The sequence below is a fragment of the Gorilla gorilla genome, chromosome 4, assembly GCF_029281585.2.
Source record: "Gorilla gorilla gorilla isolate KB3781 chromosome 4, NHGRI_mGorGor1-v2.1_pri, whole genome shotgun sequence".
NCBI lineage: Eukaryota > Metazoa > Chordata > Mammalia > Primates > Hominidae > Gorilla > Gorilla gorilla.
In genome coordinates this window covers 136203287-136228318 of record NC_073228.2, presented here as the reverse complement: position 1 = coordinate 136228318, position 25032 = coordinate 136203287, and the positions used below count along the sequence as shown (strand labels likewise).

Here is a 25032-nt window from a genome sequence, read left to right as displayed (position 1 = left end):
AAATGGTTCAGCATGCCCAAAGAAATGTCACATGGAGGTTGATGTTAGAAGTACTGAAAAATACTGAATTAATGAATCAGTCAAGAGTTTTTTTGTGTTTTTAAATACAGAAACACTTTTTGTGTTTAAGCAGCTAGTTATGGGGGATAAGAGAGGATACCGATGGCATTCTACCCAGAAGGCTATTGACAGGTGGAGGGCATTATTTCTGGGCAACAGTAGGAGATTGTGAGGGGAGCTGGAGCGTGGGTAGGGTTAGTGTCCTTGGTCCCGAGTGGTCATTTCCTCCTAAACCAGCATCATTCCGGCAACACCATCACTTCCAGGCATGTCTGCTTTATGCTGTGTAGGGTAGCACTGTTCTTTCTTTCTCTTTTCTAGTCTGCTATGACTGTGGCAGCCTTGATCATTTTTAAAAAGCAGCACAAAACAAGGACTCATTTCTGCACTGCTTTGACAGTGGGAGTAATTTGGCTTCCCAAGTTAATGTGAAATTATCATGCAGAGCTTTGCCAACCGTTCCTTAGGGCCAGAGGGTGGAAGCGAAGGTGCCTACCAAACTCCTTAGCCCAGACCACACCCTTTGGTTTATTTTAGTCAAATACAACCTGGAATTCGGCTATTTTATCCCAGAAACACCAGAGAGCGCTGCTGCACTGTAGGGAAGCTAGCAGCCACCTTGCCTTTGTACTGTGTCGCCCAACCCCAGGTGCTGACTGGGGCGTCCAGCCATTCCAGAGCAGGCTGGTTTTCAGGGACACTTAAACTTTCAGACCTGAGAACCCAACACAACGAGTCTCATACCAGGATACAAAAGCCAGCAATTTCCTGCAGAGCACAATGGAGTAAAACTACCACGAAGAGGCTCCCAGAGCACCCTATAACAGGCCTGGCTCCAGGCTGATAGCAAGCCCTGAGAGGCCTGGATCCCGGCTGATAGCGAGGCTGCTGCACTCAGGGTCTTACCTACTGACTGCTGGCTTGACTGATCTTCCATGGCCTTACTTTCCCCTTGGCCCTCTTACCCTTCTTCACCCTGCATGTGGGACCACACGCTGCATGGGAGCTGGGAGGAGAGTAGATGATAGTGTCAGAGCCGGCTGGGAGGGCAGCCCTTTCCTGTAGGAAGCCTGGGGTATGCTCTCCCTGCCTCACCCACTCACATAAGGGAGGCTTGGAGGCCCCAGAATCACCCTGTGCCACTGAAAAGGCAGATCTCAGTGCTGCCCATTCTATAGAACCAGGGATGCCACCACCTGGCACAAGTCCCACCTTGTTCCCATTCCCACGGAGAGAGCTTCTCTGGCTTCACCATGACTCTCTGCCCTTCTGTTCCATATGGTCCTTCAGGTCCTCCTGGGATATGGGCCTGCTGGTCAGAGTCCTCCATTTTGGGGAGGACTGTTTGGCTTTTGGTATGTGTCTGGCCCAAGCAGAGCCACATGTTGGGTTTTTCAGGCTTAGGGAGGATCGTCACACGGAAGATGGATTCTGGGGACTTTGAACATGAAGACAATAGGCTTTGCCTTGTGTTCTTGGAGCCACTGGGGACTAGGAGGTTGCAATTTCTATCCTAAGTTCCTCCTACCTCCAGTTTCCAACAACACTGGCCTGAAGCTCCCTGTGCCCTCTACACAAATGATCTTCAAGAAAATCTTGCCCCGCTCCTTCCCCCTGCAGGAAGGGGAGCAGCCTTCTCCCGCTGGGGCCTGCTGAAGAGTGTGCTACCTGCTGGGACCATGTGGCTCCAGCATGTTCTTCCCACCTTGTCTCCTCCCTTCTCCCCTCTGCAGACACTGAGGCTGAGCCCATGGCACGGGGCTCTTCACAAATAATTAAAGGAGTAGAGTTGGAATATTTCCATCCTGGCAAGTTGACAGAAGGTGTACACACCATCAATTAAGACAGTGCAGCATCTCCAAAGCCAACGAGTCCTTCAGACTCTTAAAAAGCAATCAGAGTCACCTAACCAGATTCGGACTTTTGAGGCAAGAAGAATCGTTAGACTTCTATTAAAGGAGTATTATTAATAATGACACTGTGACAACAGGGACAAATTGGGATGGTATTGAGCCACCTAGAATATATTATCACCCTAGAGATGATGGGAACTGCTGTCTACTGTCCCAGGGATACCCCTCACCTCTGCTTCTCTCATTTGCCCATTCGCTGGGCTCAAGAGAACACACTCTCTCACTCCTGTGGATGACCCTCATCAACTTGCCTGGAGCTCACCTAACTCCCTCCCAGGAAAAGCTGCTGAGGGCCCCAGGGACCTCTTCATGACCTTGTAGCTAATGAGTCTTCCTCATGCAGCCTGACAGGAGATGGGGCTATCAGTGTGGGGAGGCTTGTCCTGTGCTTAGTTGATAGGCTCTGGGGTGGGCTCTAACTCAGGGTGAGGCCAGATAGGCCCAGTGATGGCGGGCTGGCACTGAACTCCCCCTGTCTGACATGAGCCTCCCCACCTGTGTACTGGCCACAGTGACTACCCTAAGTCTCTTCACAGGCAACCAGGAAGAAGTCTCAAGCCTACACAACTCAGATCAAAGACATCCTCAGGCTGCCCTTCCCCTAAACTGTCCTCCTCTGTGCCTCTCTTAAGCCCTGTGCTCCGAAGAATGTGTCTCAGCTGTTGTGCAGCTGGTTCTTAATGGCTCCTGCTCTTCTTCTCCACCATATTTCAGGGCTCAGCACAGAGGTGGCTCCCTGCGAGTGCCTGCCCTGCCCCTGACTTGCTCCAAGAGCTGTGGCTACGGCTCCCTCCCAACACACATATATCCAAAGGCTTTGGAAGCACAGCCCAATGGCCCGATGATTTCCTCTTTCTGGGCCTTTCAGAGGGTTAGAGGGAAGCACCCCATGTCCCAGAAGCCATTCCTACCTAGTATGAAGGCTACCACATAGTTGGAGATCTGGCCCATGCCCACGATGACAAATAACACAGTGAACATCTCCCAGCTGACGGAGAAAATCTGCAGGAAGCTGAAGCCAGTCTGTACAGCCATGGTTGCGAAGAGAACGTTCTTCCTGCCAAACCTAGAGAATGCAGTATAACACAAAACATGAGATGTGTAGGTTGCCAAGGTGTGTTGCAAGCCCTGAGTCAGGCATCAATGCAGACTTAGTGTTTTTTCAGGGCTCTGGCAGACTTTTTTCCCTGTGACATCCTCCCATCTTCCTCCTTCGTGAGGTCTCAGGCATCCATCTGCTCAGGAGATAGCTTTTGAGATTCTCAGCTTCCTATGGAGACACCATGTCTCAAAAGCATGGAGCAGTGTACGCAAGGACCTTGTGGAAATATGCTCTTTAGAAGGAGCCACAGATAGATGCTACCAGCACATTTCTGGAAAGTGGGTACAGCACAGATTGCAGATATTTCTTGAATCAGCAACATGAAAATTCTGTAAATCCAGAACTAAGAGTCACTCTGCAAGTGGTTTTTAACCTTGGCTGCACTTGGAATCACCTGGAGAGCTTGGAAAAAATACTGATGCCAGCACCCCACCTCCCAAGATTTTGGGATACAGTTTGGGTATTAGGATTTGGGAAAGTTTCCCAGATGAGTAGCGTGCAACCAAAATTGCAAACCACTGCTCTGTGGGAAGGTGTAGCTTTCAGCAATGTCTGTTGGTGACACTGAAGTTGGTTTAAGTATTACCTTCACATTCTGGTAGTGACCAGTGGATAGAATGGAGCACAGGTGTGAGCAGAACAGCCTTTCCCCCCCCATTTTCCAAACTCACATCTCTGGCTGTTGGCTTGGGCTGGGAGGCTTCCCCCAGCACTGCCATTTAGTACCCCCACCTTCCTGCACTGGTCACCCAGCACAAACAGGGGCCTGTGGAATACTGTCTCCCGGTGCTGTGATGCTGCCTCCTCAGGCCTGTAAGCTCTATGAGGCTCAGAGCCAGCGTCAGCTCTGTGGCCCCAGTGCCTAGCCCAGGGTCCAAGCCACAGCAGCAGTGTGTGCACAGTTGGGGCTCACTGTCTGGGTGCTGGCTGTTTGCAGACAGATCCTGTGCCATCCACCCCTACCTCTGAGGTGGTGGTGGAGCAGGGAGGGCAGTGGTGATGGCAGCGTCATGTTTTGTCAAGGAGTCTGTGGTATGAGGACCCCACTTTCCGGTGGGGTCAGTGGCCCCTCCCCACCACTGGCCAAAGGCCTGGGAGCATGAGGCTGGGAGAATGGAACAAAAGTGTGTCCAGGTGAAGGGGACTGAGGGCAGGGTGAATAGGAGACATCGGGGCTCCTCCTATCACTGAATCAGTGGCCTGAGGGTCCTCCCTTTCTCTGGGTAGAAATACCCTGAATTCAGTCCAGCCCCAAGATAGGCAGTGATTGACAAGGGGCACCATCCCACCTTCCTCCCCTCCCATGTGCTTACCTGTCTGACAGCTGCCCGGACACGAAGGAGCCGAGGAGCACGCCTACGAAGAACAGGGAGGTGGTGAGGGGCACCTTCCAGTTGTCTTCACACACCAGATTCCACTGCCAAGGAAGACAGCATGAAGTGTGAGCCCAACCCTGAGGCAGACCTCAACCCCAGCCCAGCTCTGAGGGAATATTAGCACGGCTGGCGGGCAGACTCTCCTCCCCTGTGCCAGGATATTGCCTTTGTACAAAGGGCATAGGCCTTGCAGCCCTGGGTTTGACTGGCCTGTGCCGGGACTGGGGAGAGTAACCTGGGGCAGGTCACTGCCCTCCCTGAAACTCAGGATCCTCTTTGGAAAGGGAGGGTGATGCTCGTACTCTGCTCGCATTACATAGCAAGAAGCCAGCCAAGGCCATGGCTGTGACTGGTGACCCCTCAGCTGTGAGGCAGTCCAAAGTAAAGGTGGCACTGCATCTTCAGAAGCCAGCCTAGTGTGGAGGGGAGGTGTTTGAAAAGCCCAAAGGGCAGGGCAGAGGGCATGGCCACTTGGTCCAGGCGTAAAATTTCTTTTCCCTTGTTGAAAAGTGCAAGTGGTTCCAGGAGCTCTGTGACTTTATTTTCTGAGCAGGCCCCTCTGAGAAATCATGTGGTCCCTGGTCCACTCATGCCTAGGCCAAGCTTGTGGCCTGATTCGGGGCCCCATCGTTCTGGGGCCTACTTACTCCTCTCCAGGGCTCCCTAGCTCCCCTCCTACATCCCTACACCCTCCTTCCCATCCAGTCTTTCCAGAAGTGTGGTCCCTCCCATTCCCTAGGGCCTGTGGGATGCTGCTGCCCTAACAAGTCCCTGCCAGTGCATCTACAAAATGAGTTTCAGCCAGAGTTTCAGTTTGACTTAAGTCAATTAAGCAACATCTCAAGGGAGGTGACAAAAATTTCAAAGTGTGTTTAGTGACCTTTCATTTATTAAAAACAAATAAACAAACAGATGCCAATGAGCACTTTGGGCTTGGGTTTTGGGGGCTGCTGTCTGTGGCGAGATGATCCAGTCTGGAGGAAAGACCCCTGCCTCCCACCCAGCCCTAGCTCCATCTTGGATGGGGCTGCTTTTACTGCATTCGCCAAACAATTCCTTCTGAATCCTCACAACTCCCTTGAAAGTGTGGTGGATTTAAGCACAAACTCACATATTTATATCACACCTCATTCTGCAGCAGACAGAGGTGTTTATAAAGACACACACAAGAGAAAAATGTAAAACAAAAAGCTAAGGGAATTGGGGCAAATGGAAAATAAAGAGGAGGGAAGTTGCAAAAACCAAGCCTGGGGTAAGACTGACCCTAGACTATCCTGTCCACGGGCCTGCCTGCTTGCCAGACGGGGCTCCAAAACTGGCTCTGCGTATCCCAGCAGCTCAGCTCTCTGAAGGGTTACAGTATCCAAAGTAGTCCGCTTATTCGCAGAAGCACAGTTGTTCTGAATACTGAGATCTGAAAGAAGTGTCTCCTATGTACTCCTTCACAAAGGAGCCACTCTGTGATGCTGAGGATAATGTCCTCTAGAATAGCCCTGTCCTAGAGACAATAGCAAGATTCATGAGGCCGCCTGTCACAGTGCTCACAATGCTGGCCACAGGCAACGCCCAACACAGCTCTGCAGAAGAAAAACAACTCGGGCCAGGAAGTTAGCGCTCTGCTGCTCAGGCACAATCCAAGGATAAATCTCAGACTGTACCCAGAGCAGGATTGCCTCACCTGGGGCTCCTGCATGGGCTTTAGGAGAAAGGGAAATGAATCTTCTAAAACTGTATGGCCAGATTAATGTGTTCTGCCAGTCCATAGACCGGAAGTGGTAAACAGGATGTGTGCCTGCATTCATGGCCACCTCCCTCCAAAAATAACTGTCCAAAGCTTCAGATAAAAGCTTGGGATCTGCTTCTGACTTAGAGAGATGAGCAATTGAGGCCCAAAGCCTCATGATGTGGTGTGACCCATTTTGCAGAAGATTAAACTGAGACTGTGAGAATGGGATTTGTCTGAAGTCATAGCAAGTAAATGAGCATGATAGATACTTACTTGGGCCTCAGAACCCAATCTTGTACCAGTGTCCTGCTTTGGACCTATACTCCTTAAGGCAGGACAAAATGAGCTTATTAAATATGATGCCCTACACTTCTTCAAGGAATGTGATACCAGGAGACAATTACCCGGGACTAGGAGTAGAAGGCCTCCATCACAGCCTTTAGCCTCAGACTGAGCCAAGAAGAACTCAAGATTGGTAGAGGCATTAACATGCCAACCATCATCATTCCATCTGCAGTTGAGCAGAAAAGCTCTTTCAAATATAATGTGCTCTCCTTTGTAGTCTGTCAAATATTTTTCTGTCTGGACTTTGCCTTAGGGCAGGATAGATAGGATTTAGAGATAGAAAGGAAAGGAAGGCTGTTAGATGTGGAGCCAGGCATTGCATGAGCAAAGGGTAGGACTGGGAACTGGCTACTTAATTTGCAAGGTCCAGGGCAAACTGAAAATGCAGAACTCCTTGGTCAAAAATTATTAAGAATTTCAATACAGCAATGGCAAAACATTGAAACCATGTGTGGCGCTCTGTGTGACTGCACAGTTGCATGCCCATGAAGCTGGCCCTGGTAGGGGATCAAACCTGGTCTCCAGGAAATGAAGCAGATGCAGGAGTTCTGAATGGGGACACTGGGAAGGGGAGTGAGGTGAGGGCCATCTCCCATCATTCTCCTTCCTGTAGGCTCTGCATCGATGGCTTTCGGTCCCATTCCCTCCCTGAAGAGGGGCCCAAGAAGCCCTGTCAGCATCATGCAGCACAGGAAGAGCCATGCACACGCAGTGGCCGTTTGCCCCAAGCCCATGAGGGGTGCCATCTGCCTTTGGAGACTCTGCTTACAACCAGCAGGGGAAGGCAGCTAGACTGCATGGCTGCCCATGGTTGACTCTAGGGCTGGGCTCTCCTTTGGGGAGTTATGGTGCCGAAAGTGTCTTTTTGGAAAGCTGTGAGGGGCCTGGTATTAGGACACAGGATTGGCAGATGAAGTTCTACCTGGAGCGAAGGGCTAGAGTCCAGTAAATCAGCTGCCAGTCCTAAGAGGGGTCCTTTAGAAAGGGCTTTTCTTAGGAAACCGGCCCTGCCTGCCCCTGGGCCCTTCAGGTTTGAGGGATATGTCTTGGGTCTCCGCTAGCCAGGGCCACAAAACCTCCCTGTGGTTAACAGTGACATGGCGGGCCCAGTGGGAGACAGTGTTTTCCTTGATGGGACAGACCTGTCCCTGTGGTCCCTGCACATGTTTGTACATACATGCACACACACATACATACACATGACCAGCTCAGAGGCTAATGGCAGATGTCCTGGTGAGGAGCTGGCTGGCATTGCTTTGGGGCTGTGCTTTCAAGTCAAACCCTAACATTTCTGAAACATAGCTTACCTCCCCTCTCCCTGCCCCTCTGATGGGGCCTCCCGGGGTTACTATGTCTGTCCCATCAGCAGGGTCCCAGACCAAGGTTCTCACAACAGAGCAGAGTGAGCTCCATTTAGCTGGGCCACATGGCCTTCAGCTCTAATTTAAGAAACAAAAATCCAGGTGACAAGGTAATAGGGGATAGGAGGTCACTCTTGGCATAGAAGGATGTGCCGCCTCCCATGGCTTCCTATAGTAAAGGGAGTAATGGGAAAGACAGTAACAGTGTGTGGAGTGCTCACTGAGTGCCGTGTATTATCTCAGGGGATCTCAGGGTTGCCATGTGAGATGGGTACTCTTATCCTTGTTTTACAAATGAGGAAATGAAGGCACAGAGCAATAAAGCAACCAGCCCAAGTTCTCCTAGTGAATTGGTAAAAAAAAAAAAAAAAAAAAAAAAAAAATTGCTTAATCAATGATTCAACTGACATTGAGCACCTACCTGCTCCAGGCCAGGCTCTGTGTGGGGCACAAGAAAGACATGGTCCCTGCCCTCACAAAGCTCAAGGTCAAGCATACTTTACAGGACAGATGTGCACATGTGCATGCATGAGGCCAGCAGCCCTGGGTGGGGTGGGCCCTGTTCTGGGCCACTTCACCCTTGCTCTTTGGCTAGAGAGGAAAGAGGCACCCCCTCCTCACCATCCTCCAGCAGAAGGACAGAGTTCTAAAACCTGAATAATCCGTATAATCATATTTTAGATGACTAGTGTTTGCACAGTGCTAGGCACACAGTGGGTGCTTAACAAATTGTTGAATGAATATTGAACAATTAATTAGGAGTCATAGAAAATCAGCCTGGAAAATGTGGTTCTTGGGCTGAGGAGTATCACGCATTGCACTTGGAAAATCACCCTCAGCCTTGAACTAACTCTCCAAGTAGCCAAAGTCTGGCAGTTTTAGTTTTTACCAGAGCTATAAAGGACCATAAAGATAAGTGAACCCCGTCTGACCTGCACGGAACTGAGAACGCTGGAAGGTAGCCTGGTGTTCAGCAAAGAACACAGGCTTTCCCGGGGTCTGCAACTTTGGACTGTGTGATGTTGGGCAATCCATTCACCTCTATTAGCCTGCTTCTTCACCTTCAAAAAGATGACAATAATACCTGCTCCTGGGTTTGTTGTGTGCATTGTATGGGAAATATCAGTGGAGCGTCTGACACATTACAGGCCTCATTAAATGGTAGTTCCCTTTCTACCAGGCTAATACTAGTAGAGCATTTTATTTGTCCTGAGCAAAGTCATGACTTGGAACACATGGACGAATAAGCAAAGCAGGTTACACTTAAATCTGACTAAGAGAAAGAAATTCTAAGAAATAAAAATTATTCCAGTCCATTACTAAAAGCTAGAAAAGCTCTTATAAAAGGGATTTGATAAATGGAATTCAATCCCAGAGATGACTGTGAGTGAAAAATTAGCAATGGTCCTTTTAAGAATAAAAGATTCATTTCTATAGTATCCTCTCATAGTTATCCTTTATTCTAGAGAAAAGTAAGAAGTAGTAGTTAATAATGGACTATACATCCACCCCAGTTCTATCTTTGTCACTTGATTGTGACTTAAAGCTGGGAATTCCTTGACCATATGAAAAAACAAAACAAAGAAAAACAAAAACAAACATGGCTAGTTAATTACTTTTTTGTAACAACTTTATTGAGATATGATTTATACACCATAACATTTACTCTTTTAAAGTATACAAATCAGTCATTTTTAGTATATTCACAGACTTCAGCAACCATCAGCAATGATCTGATTTTAGAATTTTCATCACCCTTGAAAGAAAACCCATACCTGTTAGCAGTCACTCCTCATTCTCTACTTCCTCTAGCCCCTGGAAACCACTAATCTACTTTCTGTCTCTGTGAATTTGCCTATTCTGGACATTTCATATAAATGGAATCATACAATAAATAGTCTTTTATGACTGGCTTCTTATACTTAGCTCCTTTTCTAAGTCCATCCATGTCACTGTGCAGTGTATCAGCACTTCATTACTTTTTATGGTTTAATAATATTCCATGGTTTGGGCTGGGTGCGGTGGGTCACACCTGTAATCCCAGCACTTTGGGAGGCCGAGGCGGGTGGGTCACCTGAGGTCAGGAGTTCAAGACCAGCCTGGGTAACATGGTGAAACCCTGTCTCTACTAAAAATGCAAAAATTAGCTGGGCACGGTGGCACATGCCTGTAATCCCAGCTACTTGGGAGACTGAGGCAGGAGAGTTGCTTGAGCCTGGAGGTGGAGGTTGCAGTGAGCTGAGATCACACCACTGCACTCCAGCCTGGGCAACAAAGTGAGACTCCATCTCAACAACAACAACAACAACTATATATATATATATATTTCACGGTTTGGGTCTACCACATTTTCAATGATCTGTTCATCAGTTGGTAAGTAGTTGGGTTGTTTCCACTTTTTGGCTACTATGAATAATGCTGCTGTGAACATTCATGTACAACATTTTGTGTGTACATGTTTTCATTTCTTTGGGGTATATACATAGTAGTGAAATTGTTGGGTCATATGGTAAGTATATACTCAACCTTTTGCAGAACTCCTAATCTGCTTTCCAAAGTGGCTACACCATTTTACAATCCCAACAGCAATGAATGAGGGTTTCAATTTCTCCACATTCCTACCAGTACTTGTTATTGTGTGTCTTTAATTTTAGTCATCGTAGTGGGTGTAAAGAGGTATCTCATTGTGGTTTTGATTGCATTTCTCTAATAACTAATGTTGAACATCTTTTGCATTGAATCTATTGATCAATTTGGAGAGCACTGCCGTACTAACAATAAGTCTTCTGCTCCATGAACAGAACATGGGAAGCTTTTCTACTTTTTAAGGGCTTCTGGAATTTCTTTCAATGACATTTTATAGTTTTTAAAGTATACATTTTGCAAATTTTTGGTTAAATTTATTTCTGAAGTGCCTCCTTTAATATTTCTTGTAAGACATCACTGCTAGAAACAATTCTCTCAAGTTTTGTGTATTTTTGAATTTCTTTATCTCAGTTTTGAAAGACAGTTTTGTTGGATGCATGATTCTTGGTTGACAGTTTCTTTTTTCCTTCAGCACTTAGAATATGCCACTCCACCGCCTTCTGTCCTTTATGGTTTCTAATGAGAAGTCAAACGTTGATCTTATTGGAGTTCTCTTGTATGTACCTAGTCATATATTTGCTGCTTTCAAAATTTTCCCTTCGTTTTTGTCTTTTTTTTATTTAAGCAGTTTTACCATGATGTATCAGGGTGTGGATCTCTTTGTGATTATTCTATTTGGAGTTTGTTGAGCTCCTGAAATATGTAGATTAATGTTTTCCACCAAATTTGGGAAGTTTTCAGTCATTATTTCTTTGAGCATTTTTTCTGCCCTTTTCTCTCTTTCTCCTCTCCTAGTATTTCCATTATGCATATATGGCTATGTTTAATGGTGTTCCCCATTTCTCTGAGACTCTATACATTTTCTTTATGCCCTTTTTCCTCTCTGTTCTTTGGATTGCATAATTTCCAATCCTCTGTCTTCAAGTTTGCTGATTCTTTCTTTTGCCTGTTCAAATCTTCTGTTAAGGCCCTTGAGTTACTTTTAAATTTCAATTATTGTATATTTTCACTCCAGAATTTCTATTCAGTTGTTTTGTTTGTTTAAGAGACAAGGTCTCTTTCTGTTGCCCAGGCTGGGGTTGAACTCCTGGGCTTAAGCAATCCTCCTACCTCAGCCTCCTGAGTAACTGGGACGATAGGCACATGCCATCATGTATGGCTCAGCTTTTAAAAATATAAATGTAATTTTTCTCTCTTTATTGCTATTCTCTATTTGATGCAATATTGTCATCATACTTTTAAAAGCATGACTTCCTTTCATTCTTTGAACATATTTATAACGGCTGCCTTATGCCTTAAAGTCTGTTAAAATCTGACATGTGGACCCTCTCAGGCAGTTACTGTTGCCCACGTTTTCCCCCCATGTATAGGTCATATTTTTCTGTTTCTCTGCATATCTCGTAATTTCTGGTTAAAAACTGGACATTTTAGATAATATATTGTAGAAATTAGGTACTGTCACATTCTTCCACCCCCATTTCCCTGATCTTTCTTCTTCTTCTTTTCTGAGATGAAGTCTCACTCTGTTGCCCAAGCTAGAGTACAGTGGCATGATCTCGGCTCACTGCAACCTCCACCTCCTGGGTTCCAGCAATTCTCCTGCCTCGGCCTCCTGAGTAGCTGGGATTACAGGGACCTGCCACCATGCCCAGCTAATTTTTGTATTTTTAGTAGAGATGGGGTTTCCCCACATTAGCCAGGCTGGTCTCAAACTCCCGGCCTCAGGTGATCCACCCGCCTTGGCCTCCCAAAGTGCTAGGATTACAGGCATGAGCCACCATGTCAGTCTGATCTTTCTATTAAGCTGTCTGTGTCTGCTGGTATCACACCCAGCTGTTAGCCTCACTAATTGCTAGCCAGTTGCCTCATTCATTTCAATAATGCCCTGGGGGCATATATTGTCCCACAGTCTAATCCAATTGACGTCAAAGCCTCTTTGCAGTGGTAGTTTTTGAGGCAAATCTATAAGGTTTGTTTTGACTCCAGAAGGGCTGCTCTTAGCTGTCTCTTTCTTGTTTTGTTTGTTTGTTTGTTTTCTGTTTTTTCCTGGTAAACTAGCTGCATTATGGGTTCATTTGTTGCTCTAATGGAGTTACCAGAATCCTTTTAGTTGCTTACCACTAAATTCTCCATTGTTCTTGAGAGCAATCTTAGGCTGTCCTTTCACACACTCTATTTCAAATAAAGTTCGTTCCTGTGGGGACAGCTTTAGAACTCTGTTCTTTTGGATTATCTCTCCCCCCTGGGCAAAATATCTGAGCTCCTGTTGTAGAGAGGTAGGCAGGGAAAGTGGCCCATTTATCTCAGAATGACACCCCTACTTTATGAGTCAGACACTGAGTGGAAGTGGGAGCTTGGTGTGGAATCTCTGCCGTATGAATGAGCTGGGATAAGGGCAATCAAGGCTCTAATAGTCTCAACTTGTGGCACCTGGAGTAGAGTCTCTACTATATGAATAGGCGGTGGGTGGAGGATGGGAACCTATGATCCCCTGGTTGCACTCACGAGGATTTTAGCTTCTGTGGTTTGGAGCTAAGAGAATACAGGGATGGGTGGGGGATGGGCATTGGTTGTCCCTCTTGGTGGGCTGCTGTAGCCCTTCCTTGGAAGCTGATGGGAGAGAACAGTATTTTCTTGGCCATACCCACCTAGAGTGGAACTTCCATTTTTCTTGTGCTGGGAGGAAGGGGAAAGGGAGGGCTGAAGGAGTTATGACTCAAATATCATAGACTTCCACTGTTCTTGCCAAGATATAGTCGACTTTCTTGAATAAATATATGCCCTTAGGACAACTTCCAGAGACTCTAAATGTGTGTGTGTGTGTGTGTGTGTGTGTGTGTATTTTCACCAGTTATGGCTGTTTCACTGAGGAGCTGGTCTATGGCGCTGCCGCTCCTCACACTGCTATCTTCGAAGTCTCAGAATCTTTTCATGTGCTAATTGATTTGTATTTCTTTGGCAAAACATCTATTCTCCAAAAGGGGCAAATGATTTTATCCATTTTTAAATCAGGTTGTCTTTTTATTGCTGAGTTATAAGAGTTATTTTTATATTCTAGATACAAATCCTTTATCAGATATATGATTTGTCAATATTTTCTCCCATTTTGTGGGTTATCTTTTTGGCTGTTTAATTCTTCTACTCATATTTTCATTTACAAACAACTAAGCCAGAAGGCTGCTAAACCTTAAAATGTTCTCAGTATCTTTCTTTCTTTATATTAGGAAAGCTACCACAGATGGAAAAGCCTCACTGACGAGTTCTGTGATCATTGGAGGCTAAACCAAAGCAGAATAACCAGTGAGTGTGAGTGGGAAGATAGGGATGGGAGTGGAGGGGCTGTGGGAAGGAGAAGGGTCACTCAGGGACCTGGCTGTGCCCCTTACATCCTGACAATGGATCCACCACAGCTCTACCAGTCTGTATTAGGGGAACATGAGCAAATGGCATCGTGTCTGTGCCAGTCACCAAGCACTGAGGGGAAGCTCTGGAAGTTGCCACCTGAACCTGCCCTCCAGTCTTGCAAATGCTGAGCAGGAGCCACCAGCCTTGGACTGTCTGTGCTTCTTGCTAGAGCATGTGGGTCATTCCAGCCTTTCCCCAGAATGTCCATTCTCTCCACACCTTCTTCATTCCAAATGGGGATCCTTGCCTTTCTTTGGGACTCCAGAGACATGCATAAAACCACAACACAGCTTTAGAAAACAAGGCACACCTGTATTAGCCTTACACCTAAATTGAATGCAGCCTGCCATAGGGGAGGAATTACAGTCCTTCTAGAGGCCCAAGGTACCTGCAGCTCCCCCTGACCAGTCCTGTCAAAGCCTTGTTTTTGTCAAAATGCCACCTTGGACTCTGTCTGAGAGTTCTGCTGCCCACCAAGAGGGATGGACAAAGTCTGTTTATCCAGAAACTTGGCAGGAGGTGCAGGTGAAGCAGCCTCTGAACAAAAGCATATTCTGAGATCCTGGTGGCTGTTGTCAGAGGAACACAGCAGAGAGGCAAACAGTTTGGGGTGAGGCAGCTGATAAACAAACAGGGAAGCACATTCAGGCCAGAGCAAGGGGAAGCCCCTGAGTCTCCTCTATGTGCTCTCTGGCAAGATCTACTTTCTGAAGCATTGACTGGAAATAGAAGTCTCGCCGGGCTGGCTGGAGCCAGAGGCCCCCACACCTTATCCCCTTTGGAATCTGCCAGAGGGCAGGTCTGAGTATGGACTTGGATGATCAACTTGGTTAATATTCAGGCTATCTTGACAGTCTCCACACCCGTGAGCAATGTCCCAGGGCAGCCTGCAGGCCTGATAGAAAGAAACTCCACAAACCTGCCTATCACGGAAGGTTTTCCCCTTTTGTCGGGGCCTACCCAGACCCCAGGGGAGGTGCATCCTTGAGAGCCGCTATGTGAAGTCCCACATAGTGGCAGCCGCACTTGAGGGTTAGTCTGTTTCATTATTCCCTTGCTTGCTGCTCTCAATGCCTCCCAGAAGTTCCCTGTTAGCAGGGGAAGAGGCCCTATCCTTCGCCACATAACCTGGCTCGCCTCTGGGTTATGGGTGGGGAATCAGTAAGTCCTACTGCTGTTCAGGCCCTGACCCCAGTTCCCAGGAAAGCACAAGGCTAGTGCCACCAGAGGTCCAGGCCCTTTGCTGGAGGCTCCATCAACTCCACTACCAGTGGGCTACCAGCAGCTCCACTAGGGTTCCTAGAGGAGGCAGCCCAGCTGCAGAAGAGGACAGGAGGATCTACGGTGTGGCAGCAGCCCTGTCTTAGATCACTGGTGGCCTGCAAAGAAGGCTGGTCCTTAACACACAAGGTTCCTCCAGGGCCTCTGGAGCACAAGACCTGGCAGAAGTGGTATCTAGCTTAGAGGTGACTGCCTCAGTTTTCCCAGCCCATGGACTGATGGGAAGGTCAAGACCCTAATGATGCTCCATGGGAGAAGAGGACATGCTTGAGGCAAAGGCCAGCCCATGCTTAGCCTCTGGCCACGAGCCAGGATTGCCTCTGCTGCTTGCCCTGTGGCCCTGCAGATGAACTTAGGCCCTCTCCAGAGCAGGGCATTTGTTGCCCTTCCTGCTCCTTTAGCCTCAGGGCAGGAGGCTGCTGGGTTTCCTCACACACAGGGCCTCTTCTCTCTGAGGTCTTGGCCCTGAGGGCTATATATGAAGGGCCATGCCCATGGAGACTGAGATCTGACCCCTGCAGTAGGTCTCAAGGATGAGGACCCCAGCATCAGACACTCTGGGTTGCTTGGGGCACTTCCTTCCCCAACAGAAGCTTCAGTCCCAACCCAGGTCCCACCAGTCCCTGCTTGCGTTCCTGCTCAACTGCTGCCTGATGGAAAACTTAGCAACGAGCTGTGACTGGCACTCCTCCCGCAGGGGTAAACACAGACTCCTCTAGCCCTGACTGCAGAGACAGATAAAGGCCCTTACCCTGGATATCTACATTCTCTATCCTTAAAGTGAAAAATAACTTGGTTTGAGCTAGAATAACTGGAGCAACAAAATAAAGAGGGATAGCATTAGTTTATAACTGATGAAATAAAATAAGTATGTATGAACCTGTACTGATATAAGTTAACAATTGCATACATTAATAAATAGATGTGGAGGGGAAGCTCTTCTTCTCAGAAGAATTCCAATTAATAAATGTTGTAGGAATCAGAAAATGCAAAATCATCACTAGGCAAACTGCAGTAATAATTGTTTCAGTCAAGACCTAGCGATGAATGCTAAAATCAGTGAATAAAAATTTGAGGAGACACAGGATTTTGTATAATCTTGAAGAACCTCCCTTAAGATATTTATTAGTGACAGAGGAAAAAATAGTACCTTTACAGCAGAGAAATTCCACAGACACCAACTTGACAAATGATCAAGGTTAACATCACCAGTAATAAGACACATCAGCATCATGTACCCACTGGTATGATGCCCAGAGAATGCATCACTTCTAAGGTATCATTACCAAAAAGTGCATAACGCAATCTAATTGTGAGAAAAATCATGCCAAGCCAAACTGAGGAGCATTCATCAAAATACTCATAAAAATGTCAAGATCATGAAAGATAAGGAAAGACTAAGGAACAATCACAGATTGGAGACTGAGACATGACAACTAAATACAACATGGGATTTTGGATGGGATCCTACGATAGAAAAAGGGCAGTAGTAGAAAAACTGGTGAAATCCAAACAAAGTCTGTAGTTCAGTTATTACTATTGTAACCAATGTTAATTTCCTGGTTTGGATAAATGCATAACGTGTATTTAAATTGTTAACATCAGAGAAAGCTAGATGAAGGGTATATGTGAAATCTCTGTACTATTTTCAAACTTCTCTCTAAATCAAAAGTTATTTCAAAATAAAGTTAAAAAATAATGGCCAGGCGCGGTGGCTCATGCCTGTAATCCCAACACTTTGGGAGGCCGAGGCAGGTGGATCACCTTAGGTCAGGAGTTCGAGACCAGCCTGGCCAACATGGTGAAACCCTGTCTCTACTAAAAATACAAAAAACAAACAAACAAACAAACAAAAAACTAGCCGGGCATGGTAGCAGGCCCCTGTAATCCCAGCTACTTGGGAGGCTGAGGCAGGAGAATCGCTTGAACCAGGGAGGCAGGGGTTGCAGTGAGCCGAGATGGCACCATTGCACTCCTCCACCCTGGGCAACAAGAACGAAGAAAGAAACTCCATCTCAAAAAAAAAAAAAAACAAAAAATAATTTGACTCTTAGTAACTGCACAGGTTGAAAAACTTGGACCTCACAATCAACCCCTGAAGAAGGAAACTACCTTATACACATGTACACACACAGACGAATGCACTCATGCAAACCCCAACTCAGACACCTTATTGCTACCTCCTGGCATACTATGAAAGGCATTTCTATAGCACAGCATGTCATCCTTGGTTCCTGGCTAACCCTGTCCTCCTGTGAAGAGGTGTTGGGGGGCAGTTCAGGCAGACTTGTCTGTCCCCAAAGATATGCCCATTGGGAGATCCTGGCATGGCAGTATAAGGCAAAGACACAATCTGAGGACAGTCCCACTACCTGTGTTGTGCCAATTGGGATGCAGAGAACCTTCTCAGGGGCCCTGGGCTTGGCCCTGTCCACTGGCACTGGCCAAGTCAGTATGGGTTTGGACTTGTGTTCTATTCTCTGAGCCTTGGAACTGCCACTGTGGGGAGAGGGGCTCAGCCTCCAGCAAGTCCCATCACCTATTACACAGGCCACAACCTGGACTTTAGAACAGCTCCCACCATGCCCACTGTGCCCAGCCAGTGGAGAAGGCAAAGAAGGTGCTGAGGTCCTGCCTTTACCACTCCTCACCACTCACCTAGGAAGCCCATTTGCTGGTGCCACACTCTTTGCTGGTGCCACACTCTGTGCTGGCCACCACCGGATGGGGCATGGGGCATTATCTCACTGAGTCCTCCCAACAACTCAGATAAGGTGGCTTCTCTTATTATCCCCATTTTGAAAACTGAGATAAAGTACACATAATATACAGTTTACCATCTTAGCCATTTTTAAGTGTACAGTTCAGAAGCATTCACACTGTTGTGCAATCAATCTCCAACACTACTTTCATCTTACAAAACTGAAACTCTATACCCATGAAACAACGACTCCCTACTCCTTCCTTCTTCCAGTCCCTGGCAACCACCATTTACTTTCTGCTTCTGTGAATGTGACTACTCCTGTAGTGAAATCAGACAATAATTTGTCTTGTGACTGGCTTATTTCACTAAGCGTAGTCTCCTCAAGGTTCATCCACATTGTAGCATGTGTCAGAATTTCCTTCCTTTTTAAAGCTGAATAATCGTCCATTGTACGCATATACCACATTATGTTTATCCATTTGTCTGTGGAAGGACACTTGGGTTGCTTTCACCTTTTGACTATTGTGAATAATGCTACCATAGACATGGTGTACAAATATCTCTTTGAAACCCTGTTTCAATTATTTTGGACATATATCCAGAATTAGTATTGCTGGATCATATGGTGATTCTATTTTTAATTTTTTTAGGGACCACCACATTATTTTCCATAGTGGCTGCACCATTTTACGCTCCCACTAGGAATGAACAAGGGTTTCAATTTCTCTACATCCTCACTAACACTTGTTATTTTCTGTGTTTAAAAACAACAACAACACTTTTTTAGAGGTGGGGTCTTGCCCTGTCACCCAGGCTGGAGTGCAGAGATATGGTCATAGCTCACTGCAACCTCAAACTCGTGGGCTCAAGTGATCCTCCTGCCCCAGCCTCCTGAGAAGCTGGAACTACAGTCACATACCCTCATGCCTGGCTAATTTTTTATTTATTTTTTTTGTAGAGATGGGGTCTTACTATGTTGCCCAGTGCTGTCTTGAACTCCTGCCCCCTAGCAATCCTCCTGCCTCAGCCTCCCAAAGTGGATTTCTGGGTGTTTTTTTTTTTTTGTAGTAGCTATTTTTAAGGGTACAAAGTGGTACCTCCTTATGGTTTTCATTTGCATTTCCCTAGTGATTAGTGATGTTGAGCCTCTTTTCATCACTTGTACCCCTGATTTATAGACAAGGAAACTGAGGCTTTCATCAGTGATGTAACTGCCTGGAGTCAGCCAGGTGGTTGGCAGTGGAGTCAAAACTGGCCCTCTACTGAGTCTGACTCCAGAACTCTGTGTGCCGCCACCCCTCTGGGGAGAGCCATCCATCCATCCTGCTCACCCTGGTACTTGCTTCCTTCCCTCCTCCTCCCAACCACCAGAGCCCAGTTTTTTGTTGTTGTTGTTTGTTTGTTTGTTTTGAGACAGAGTCTGGCTCTGTCACCCAGGCTGGAATGCTGTGGTGCAATCTCAGCTCACTGCAACCTCCGCCTCCCAGGTTGAAGTGATTCTCCTGCCTTAGCCTCCCGAGTAGCTGGGACTACAGGGGTGCACCACCACTCCCAGCTAATTTTTGTATTTTTAGTAGAGACAGGGTTTCACCATGTTGGCCAGGCTGGTCTCAAACTCCTGACCTCAAGTAATCTGCCCGCCTCAGCCTCTCAAAGTACTGGGATTACAGGCGTGAGCCACTGTGCCCAGCCCCTAGTTGCTTTTTATTTTACTTCCACCACTCAAAAAGGAAGCCAGGAAGGGAAAAGCTGCCAAAAAAAGCAAATCCTGGTGCATGTGTGTGAATGTGTGATGATGTACATCCTTAGAGGTCCCTGTGAACAGCGTACAACATGAGTAGCTATGGACTTGGAGGCCAGCAGCTACTCACCCCTCACGCCCTACAGTGAACAAAACCAGTGAGCAATGGAAAAGCAGACAGGTCAGCCCAGCTGCCAGGGAAGGCTGCCACTCATGGGTCCAGCCTCCATAACAGGCACTGATAACACTTCCAGGAATCGACGCGGGATGAGCTGGCCCCCAGTCTCAGCTGCTCCCAGGCTATGCTGTGGGCAGGGAGTGGGCAAGCACTAGAGCCCCTGCTAGGGAAGCAAAGCCAGAGAAGCATGGCCACCTTAGGGCCCAGGGTAGGTATGGTGCCAATGCTGGGGGATCCAAAGGCAGTCCCTGGGCTGAGCCCACTTCCCACGGGTGCCACAGATTCGACAACCACCACGCCTGGCTGGCCACCATTCTCTTGCAGAGGAGAGTTTCAAAACTTCCTCACTGGTCTTCTTGTTTATCATAGCAGCTAGAGTGAGCTCTTTCCAAAAGCACGAACCTGGCCTTAGAATGCTTACTATTTTCTCACTGTCCTCCGAATAAAGTCAGCTCCTCAGTATACATAGAAGGCCACTATGAACTAGCCCTTGTGGCCATTTCTAGTCTCATTTGTCATATCTGTCATCCCTTGAGTTCCAGCCACTCCGATATATGAGAATTCCATTACCTGAATTTCCCATACTCTTGCCTAGACAGGTCTTGCTCACATTTTCAGAATCAGCTAAAATCATATCACCCCTTCTTGGAGTATTTCCTCCACCTATTGTCCCACAGAGAGGGTGATTTATTTATCCCAGGTCACATAGCAAGCAAGGCAGGACTTGAATTTGGGTTCCAGAACCCTATTGCTAACCAGGGTTAATGTTAGCCTTCTCAGTAACACAGCCAGTGTGCCCCATGGGCATCTGAGAGTAGGCTCCACACCCCAGATGTCCACACCTTAGTGCTCAGCACAAGGCCAGACACAATGTCTGATGACCGCTATACGGTGCTGAGGGAAAGGGATAAGGGACTAGCAGAGGCCACTCAGGTTTTTCTTGGGAGGAGCATGAGGCAGAGGAGGGACTAGCAGCAGGGAAACCCTACCTGCCTGACCAATAGCAGGCAACGGCTCCATGAGGATGCTCTCCCCAGAAGAAAGGTGTATCCTGACCCAGGTCCTTACCAGATGTGAAGCAGCAAAAGCGGGAGAAGTGTGTGTGCATCCTCATTCCTGGAACTTAGAAAACCTGCCACTAACCACGCAGGGTGCTGAGGGGCTACAGCCCCTGCCTGCCAACTCACCCTGTGCTCAGAGAGGTCCCTGAGGGCCAGGGCTTCCAGCTGGGGTTTCGCCTTCTGTGCTTCCTTGCACCCAATGAGCCTCAGGAGGCCATCTGCTGTCTTAGAGAAACTGGGGCCTCAGGAAAGGACCCCAAACCTCACAAGTATATGGTACAGCAGTACACCTCCTGATGCCTCCAGAAGTCTGTGGCCAGGGAACAGACAAGATTTGGCCCCGCCCTGCCCAGTAACAAGGTCCCTCACACCCCTCCTCCCATGCCTGGCAGGAAGGTGACTCAGGCAGTGCGTCTGGGTAGCCTGGGGCTGCGCATCCCCCAACGCAACATCTAGGTTCTTAGGAAACTTCATTTGTTGTGAAAATCGGAAATGAAAAGACAGTTGGTGACAAACTCCTTTCTCCATCACCTCCTTATTGGACAGAAACGACCCAGGAATGCGCCTCGCGTGAGTCCTATTCTTTCTTGGGGTGCACACCCGCTGCTGGAAGTATGAACAGCAGGTTTGAGGGGGAGGGGGGCGCTGACCCGGGCACTGCGCAGGGAGTCTCAAGGGGGGCTGACGCAGAGGGAGGGTCAGGCACTCCCGGGTCAACGGTCTCGGCCTGGCACCCACCTCGGTCACGACGGTGGACAGGTAGACGTCCTGGCTGAACTCCCAGCCATCCAGGCAGCTCTCCTGCTCCAGCTGCCCCAGGTCCACGTCGCGCCCCGGCTCCAGCCCGAGCGCCGAGAAGTTGGCGATGGTGGCGAGCCGGTAGCGGCGGCAGCTGTGGGGCACCTCGCGGCCGTCCCGCAGCCGCAGCGGGACACTGCTGTTGCGCCAGGCGCTGCTCAGGTTCGCGGCGTCCGGCACTCGACAGCGGTGCTCCGGGGTCCCCGCCAGGAACACGACTGACATACCATTGAAGCCATTAGGGATGATGCTGGCGCTGAGCAGGAAGAAGATGAGGCGCTGGAAGGGCCCCCACTCGCCCAGGAAGGCGATCACCTCGTCGTAGTCCCGCATGCTTCCCACTGCCGCTCCGAAACTTGCAACTACGGGTGATGACAGCGTTCTCAGGACAGTGTCTTGTAGATGGGGCGCTCCCCAAGGATGTTAGAACGTTCCCGGGGGACAGGCAGGCTGTTGGAAATTGGGGCGCGAAGCCGGGGACCGGTCCTGGGAAACAGGCTGAAGGCGTTGGAGCGTTCCCGGGAGCTCGCGCTGAGCTTGATGCCACTGTGCACTTGGGACCACACCCCCATCCCCGGCCCGGCGCGGGGAAGGGGAGGGCGGCCCAGCCCGGGAGGCTGGGCTCCCGGCTGTCTCCGCCCTGTGCTTCGCGAGCCCGCCCGCCCCCAAGGACCTGACCGGGGCTTCCAGGCTGGGCTCAGCCATTCCGCCCGCGTGCCGGGGAAGAAGCTCGTTCTCGGTTGTCCCCAGCCACCCCCGAGCGCTGATTCCCAGACCTGGGCCCCACGTGGGAGGGCGGGCGCAAGGGAGGAGCCGAGGCCAGAGAGCAAGGTCTTGGAGGGGTCGGCCCTCGATCTGCTCGGGCCGCGTCGCCCTGGGCCCAGACCCCAGCAGGGTTCCCTCCGCGGTCTCCTCCAATCTGGAGGCTGAGCTTAGGCTGCCACGCGTGGGGCGCGGAGGGGCGAGTCAGTGGAGTCGGTTCCCGGGAAACTTCTGGGGGCGGCAGAGCGACAGAAGCGCGCCCTCTCCTGTGGCGCCTCGCGCAGGCGGCTGGCACACGCCGACAGGGAGCTCATTTCCCACCAGTCCTAGCAGAGCTAAATTCGGTCACCCCTGGCGGCGCCCGGACAGCGTCCTCAGGACAGCCAGGACCCTCATCGTGCACAGGGAAAACAGGCCCACAGCCTGGAAGGGATGAGCAAGATCACACTACGTCAGAGATGAGCCCGGAAAGGAGGGAGGGGCGGGGGCAGGAGACAACCGAGTGCCCGGGAGGCGAGTTTGCTCCCCCGCACGCCGGCGTAATGGCTGAGCCCAGCCTGGAAGCCCCCGCCGGGTCCATGGGCGGGCGGGCGCCAGGACATGGAGCCTGCGCATTGCGGGAGCATAGTCATGGAGGCACTGTCGTCACGCTGGGTTCTGATTTTGAGCCCCTTGCTCTCCTCACGCCCCCAGGGCCCTTTATCGCGGCAGGCTGCCAGAGCTTTCTCCGACTGGAAGGCTTTCTGTTAGCAGAAGGGCCTGCCCCCAGTCCAGGAACAGAGGGAGGGAGGGAGAGAGAAGTAGGAGATCCGATTTGGCGCTCAGACCCGGCAGGGTAACCAAAGAAGGGACCACAGCCTCCCTTTTTTTGGCTCAGTGCCCAGACCTAAGGCCCCTCTGCTGTTGTGTGAGCTAGCCCGGGCCTGGAGCCTGAGCCCTGGGGTTCACGAGGCAGATAAAATTGACAGGGTGAAGAGCTCACCTCTTTGGAGATTTTGCACGAGTGTGTTTGTTTCCCCAGGCTCCGATTAAGAGGCGGAGGGACATTTCTGCCTCTTTTTGTGTAGCTTCCAGTCTGACCCCTCCTCTTAGGAGGACTTCCCACCCCCTTGGAACCTCAGTTTCCTACCTGTAATAAGACTATACATCCTGATGTGCTAGGACAACTCTGATTTATGCCTATTAATCCAGTGAAATTATTAATAGAGCCTCCCTTTACTTTCACAAGTATCCTTCTTCGAATGATATATTATGGTCATTATCTTACTTAGCTTGGGTTTCATCTCCCTACTCCACCCCATATAATAGAGCAAAGTTGGAGACAAGAACGTATATAAGGTCGTTTATTTTGAGTAATGATACCATAAAACAGAAGTGAGGGACTAGGGAGGAGAGTGAACAGAGAGGGAGGTAAAGCCAACATAGACTGTGAAATTGAGATGGTTATTGGTGATGACCAATATCAGTAACAGTGTTGTGTGGAGCCCTAGTGGAGCCTAAGAATAAAGGGAAAATTAGCAATACTGAGCCTGTCTTTATTTAAAATTTTGATATTGCGTTCATCATGGGTATTTGCATTAATTTCTATTTTTAAAAATATTGCATTAAAATATAATTAATCTTGGTTACTGAATTTCTTGGTGCCTCCTTAAATTTGCACCAGAGACAAGTGCCTTGCTCTTTTTCCTTGCCTCAGCCTTGTCTCAATCCCCATTGCTATGGGGTACTGAGGTTTAATCCCACTGGGGGCTTCTAAAGAGCCATATAGAATGAGGAGGTATTTGTTTCCTAGTTCTGTCTCCATTGGTCAACTGCTTGCACTTCCAGATTGCACATAAGTGAGGGCTGAACAGGTACCACTCGACTATTTGCCATTGCTCACAAGTGTATGTAAACCTCTATCTGGAATTGTTTTGTCCTCCATACAAAATGAATGAACAAGTATACTGCTTACAGCTTAGCCCACTGGGGGAATTTCCCTTCAAAGTTGTTTAGGGCTACCCCCTAAATGGAGCTATGTTACAGGAACAATCTTTTTTTTTTCTTTTTTAACTAGTATCAATGTCTAAAGCTAATCCATCTGTGAGTAAGGGCCATTTTCCCCTCCATCAGTTGGTTACAGAGAACTACCTACTAAGGCTGTAGGTCTGAGCTAAGACAGAAGGGTTGGTATAGCCGATAGCCGAGGTAGGTGTCATAGGAGTCTGAGCCACCTTTTGTTGACTTACATGCACCCTATTGACCTGCTTAGTCTTGATCCTGAATTTACCATTTCTGTTCTATTATTATATGATGGATTGCTGATAAGTCTGCTTTTTTTTTTTTTTTGAGAGAGATTCTCAGTCTGTCACCCAGGCTGGAGTGCAGTGGCACAATCACAGCTCACTGCAGCCTCAACCTCCCTAGGCTCAAGCAATCCTTCTACTTCAGCCTCCCAGGTTGCTGGGACTACAGGCAAACACCACCACACCCAGCTAATTTTTTTTCTTTATTTTTTAGAGATGGGGTTTTGCCATGTTGCTTCCTGGGCTCAAGTAATTCTCTGGCTTCAGCTTCCTCCCAAAGTGCCAGGATTACAGGTGTGAGCCACCATGCCTGGCTTAAACCTGCCTAATCTTACGACTTGGTAGACT

General features: G+C 48.5%; 1 protein-coding gene across 1 annotated transcript in view; it reads right to left on the bottom strand.

Annotated features, from left to right (window-relative positions):
* Nucleotides 1-22905, bottom strand: part of SLC22A4 (solute carrier family 22 member 4) — a 50422-nt gene extending 27517 nt beyond the window's left edge. The window contains exons 1-3 of the mRNA XM_004042466.5: nucleotides 21578-22905; nucleotides 4389-4492; nucleotides 2885-3039 (exon numbers count right to left, since the gene is read on the bottom strand). Coding sequence (XP_004042514.2) covers nucleotides 2885-3039; nucleotides 4389-4492; nucleotides 21578-21970 — 652 coding nt within the window. The 5' untranslated portion in view covers nucleotides 21971-22905. The remainder of the gene's footprint in view (nucleotides 1-2884; nucleotides 3040-4388; nucleotides 4493-21577) is intronic.
* Nucleotides 22906-25032: the final 2127 nt, after the last annotated feature.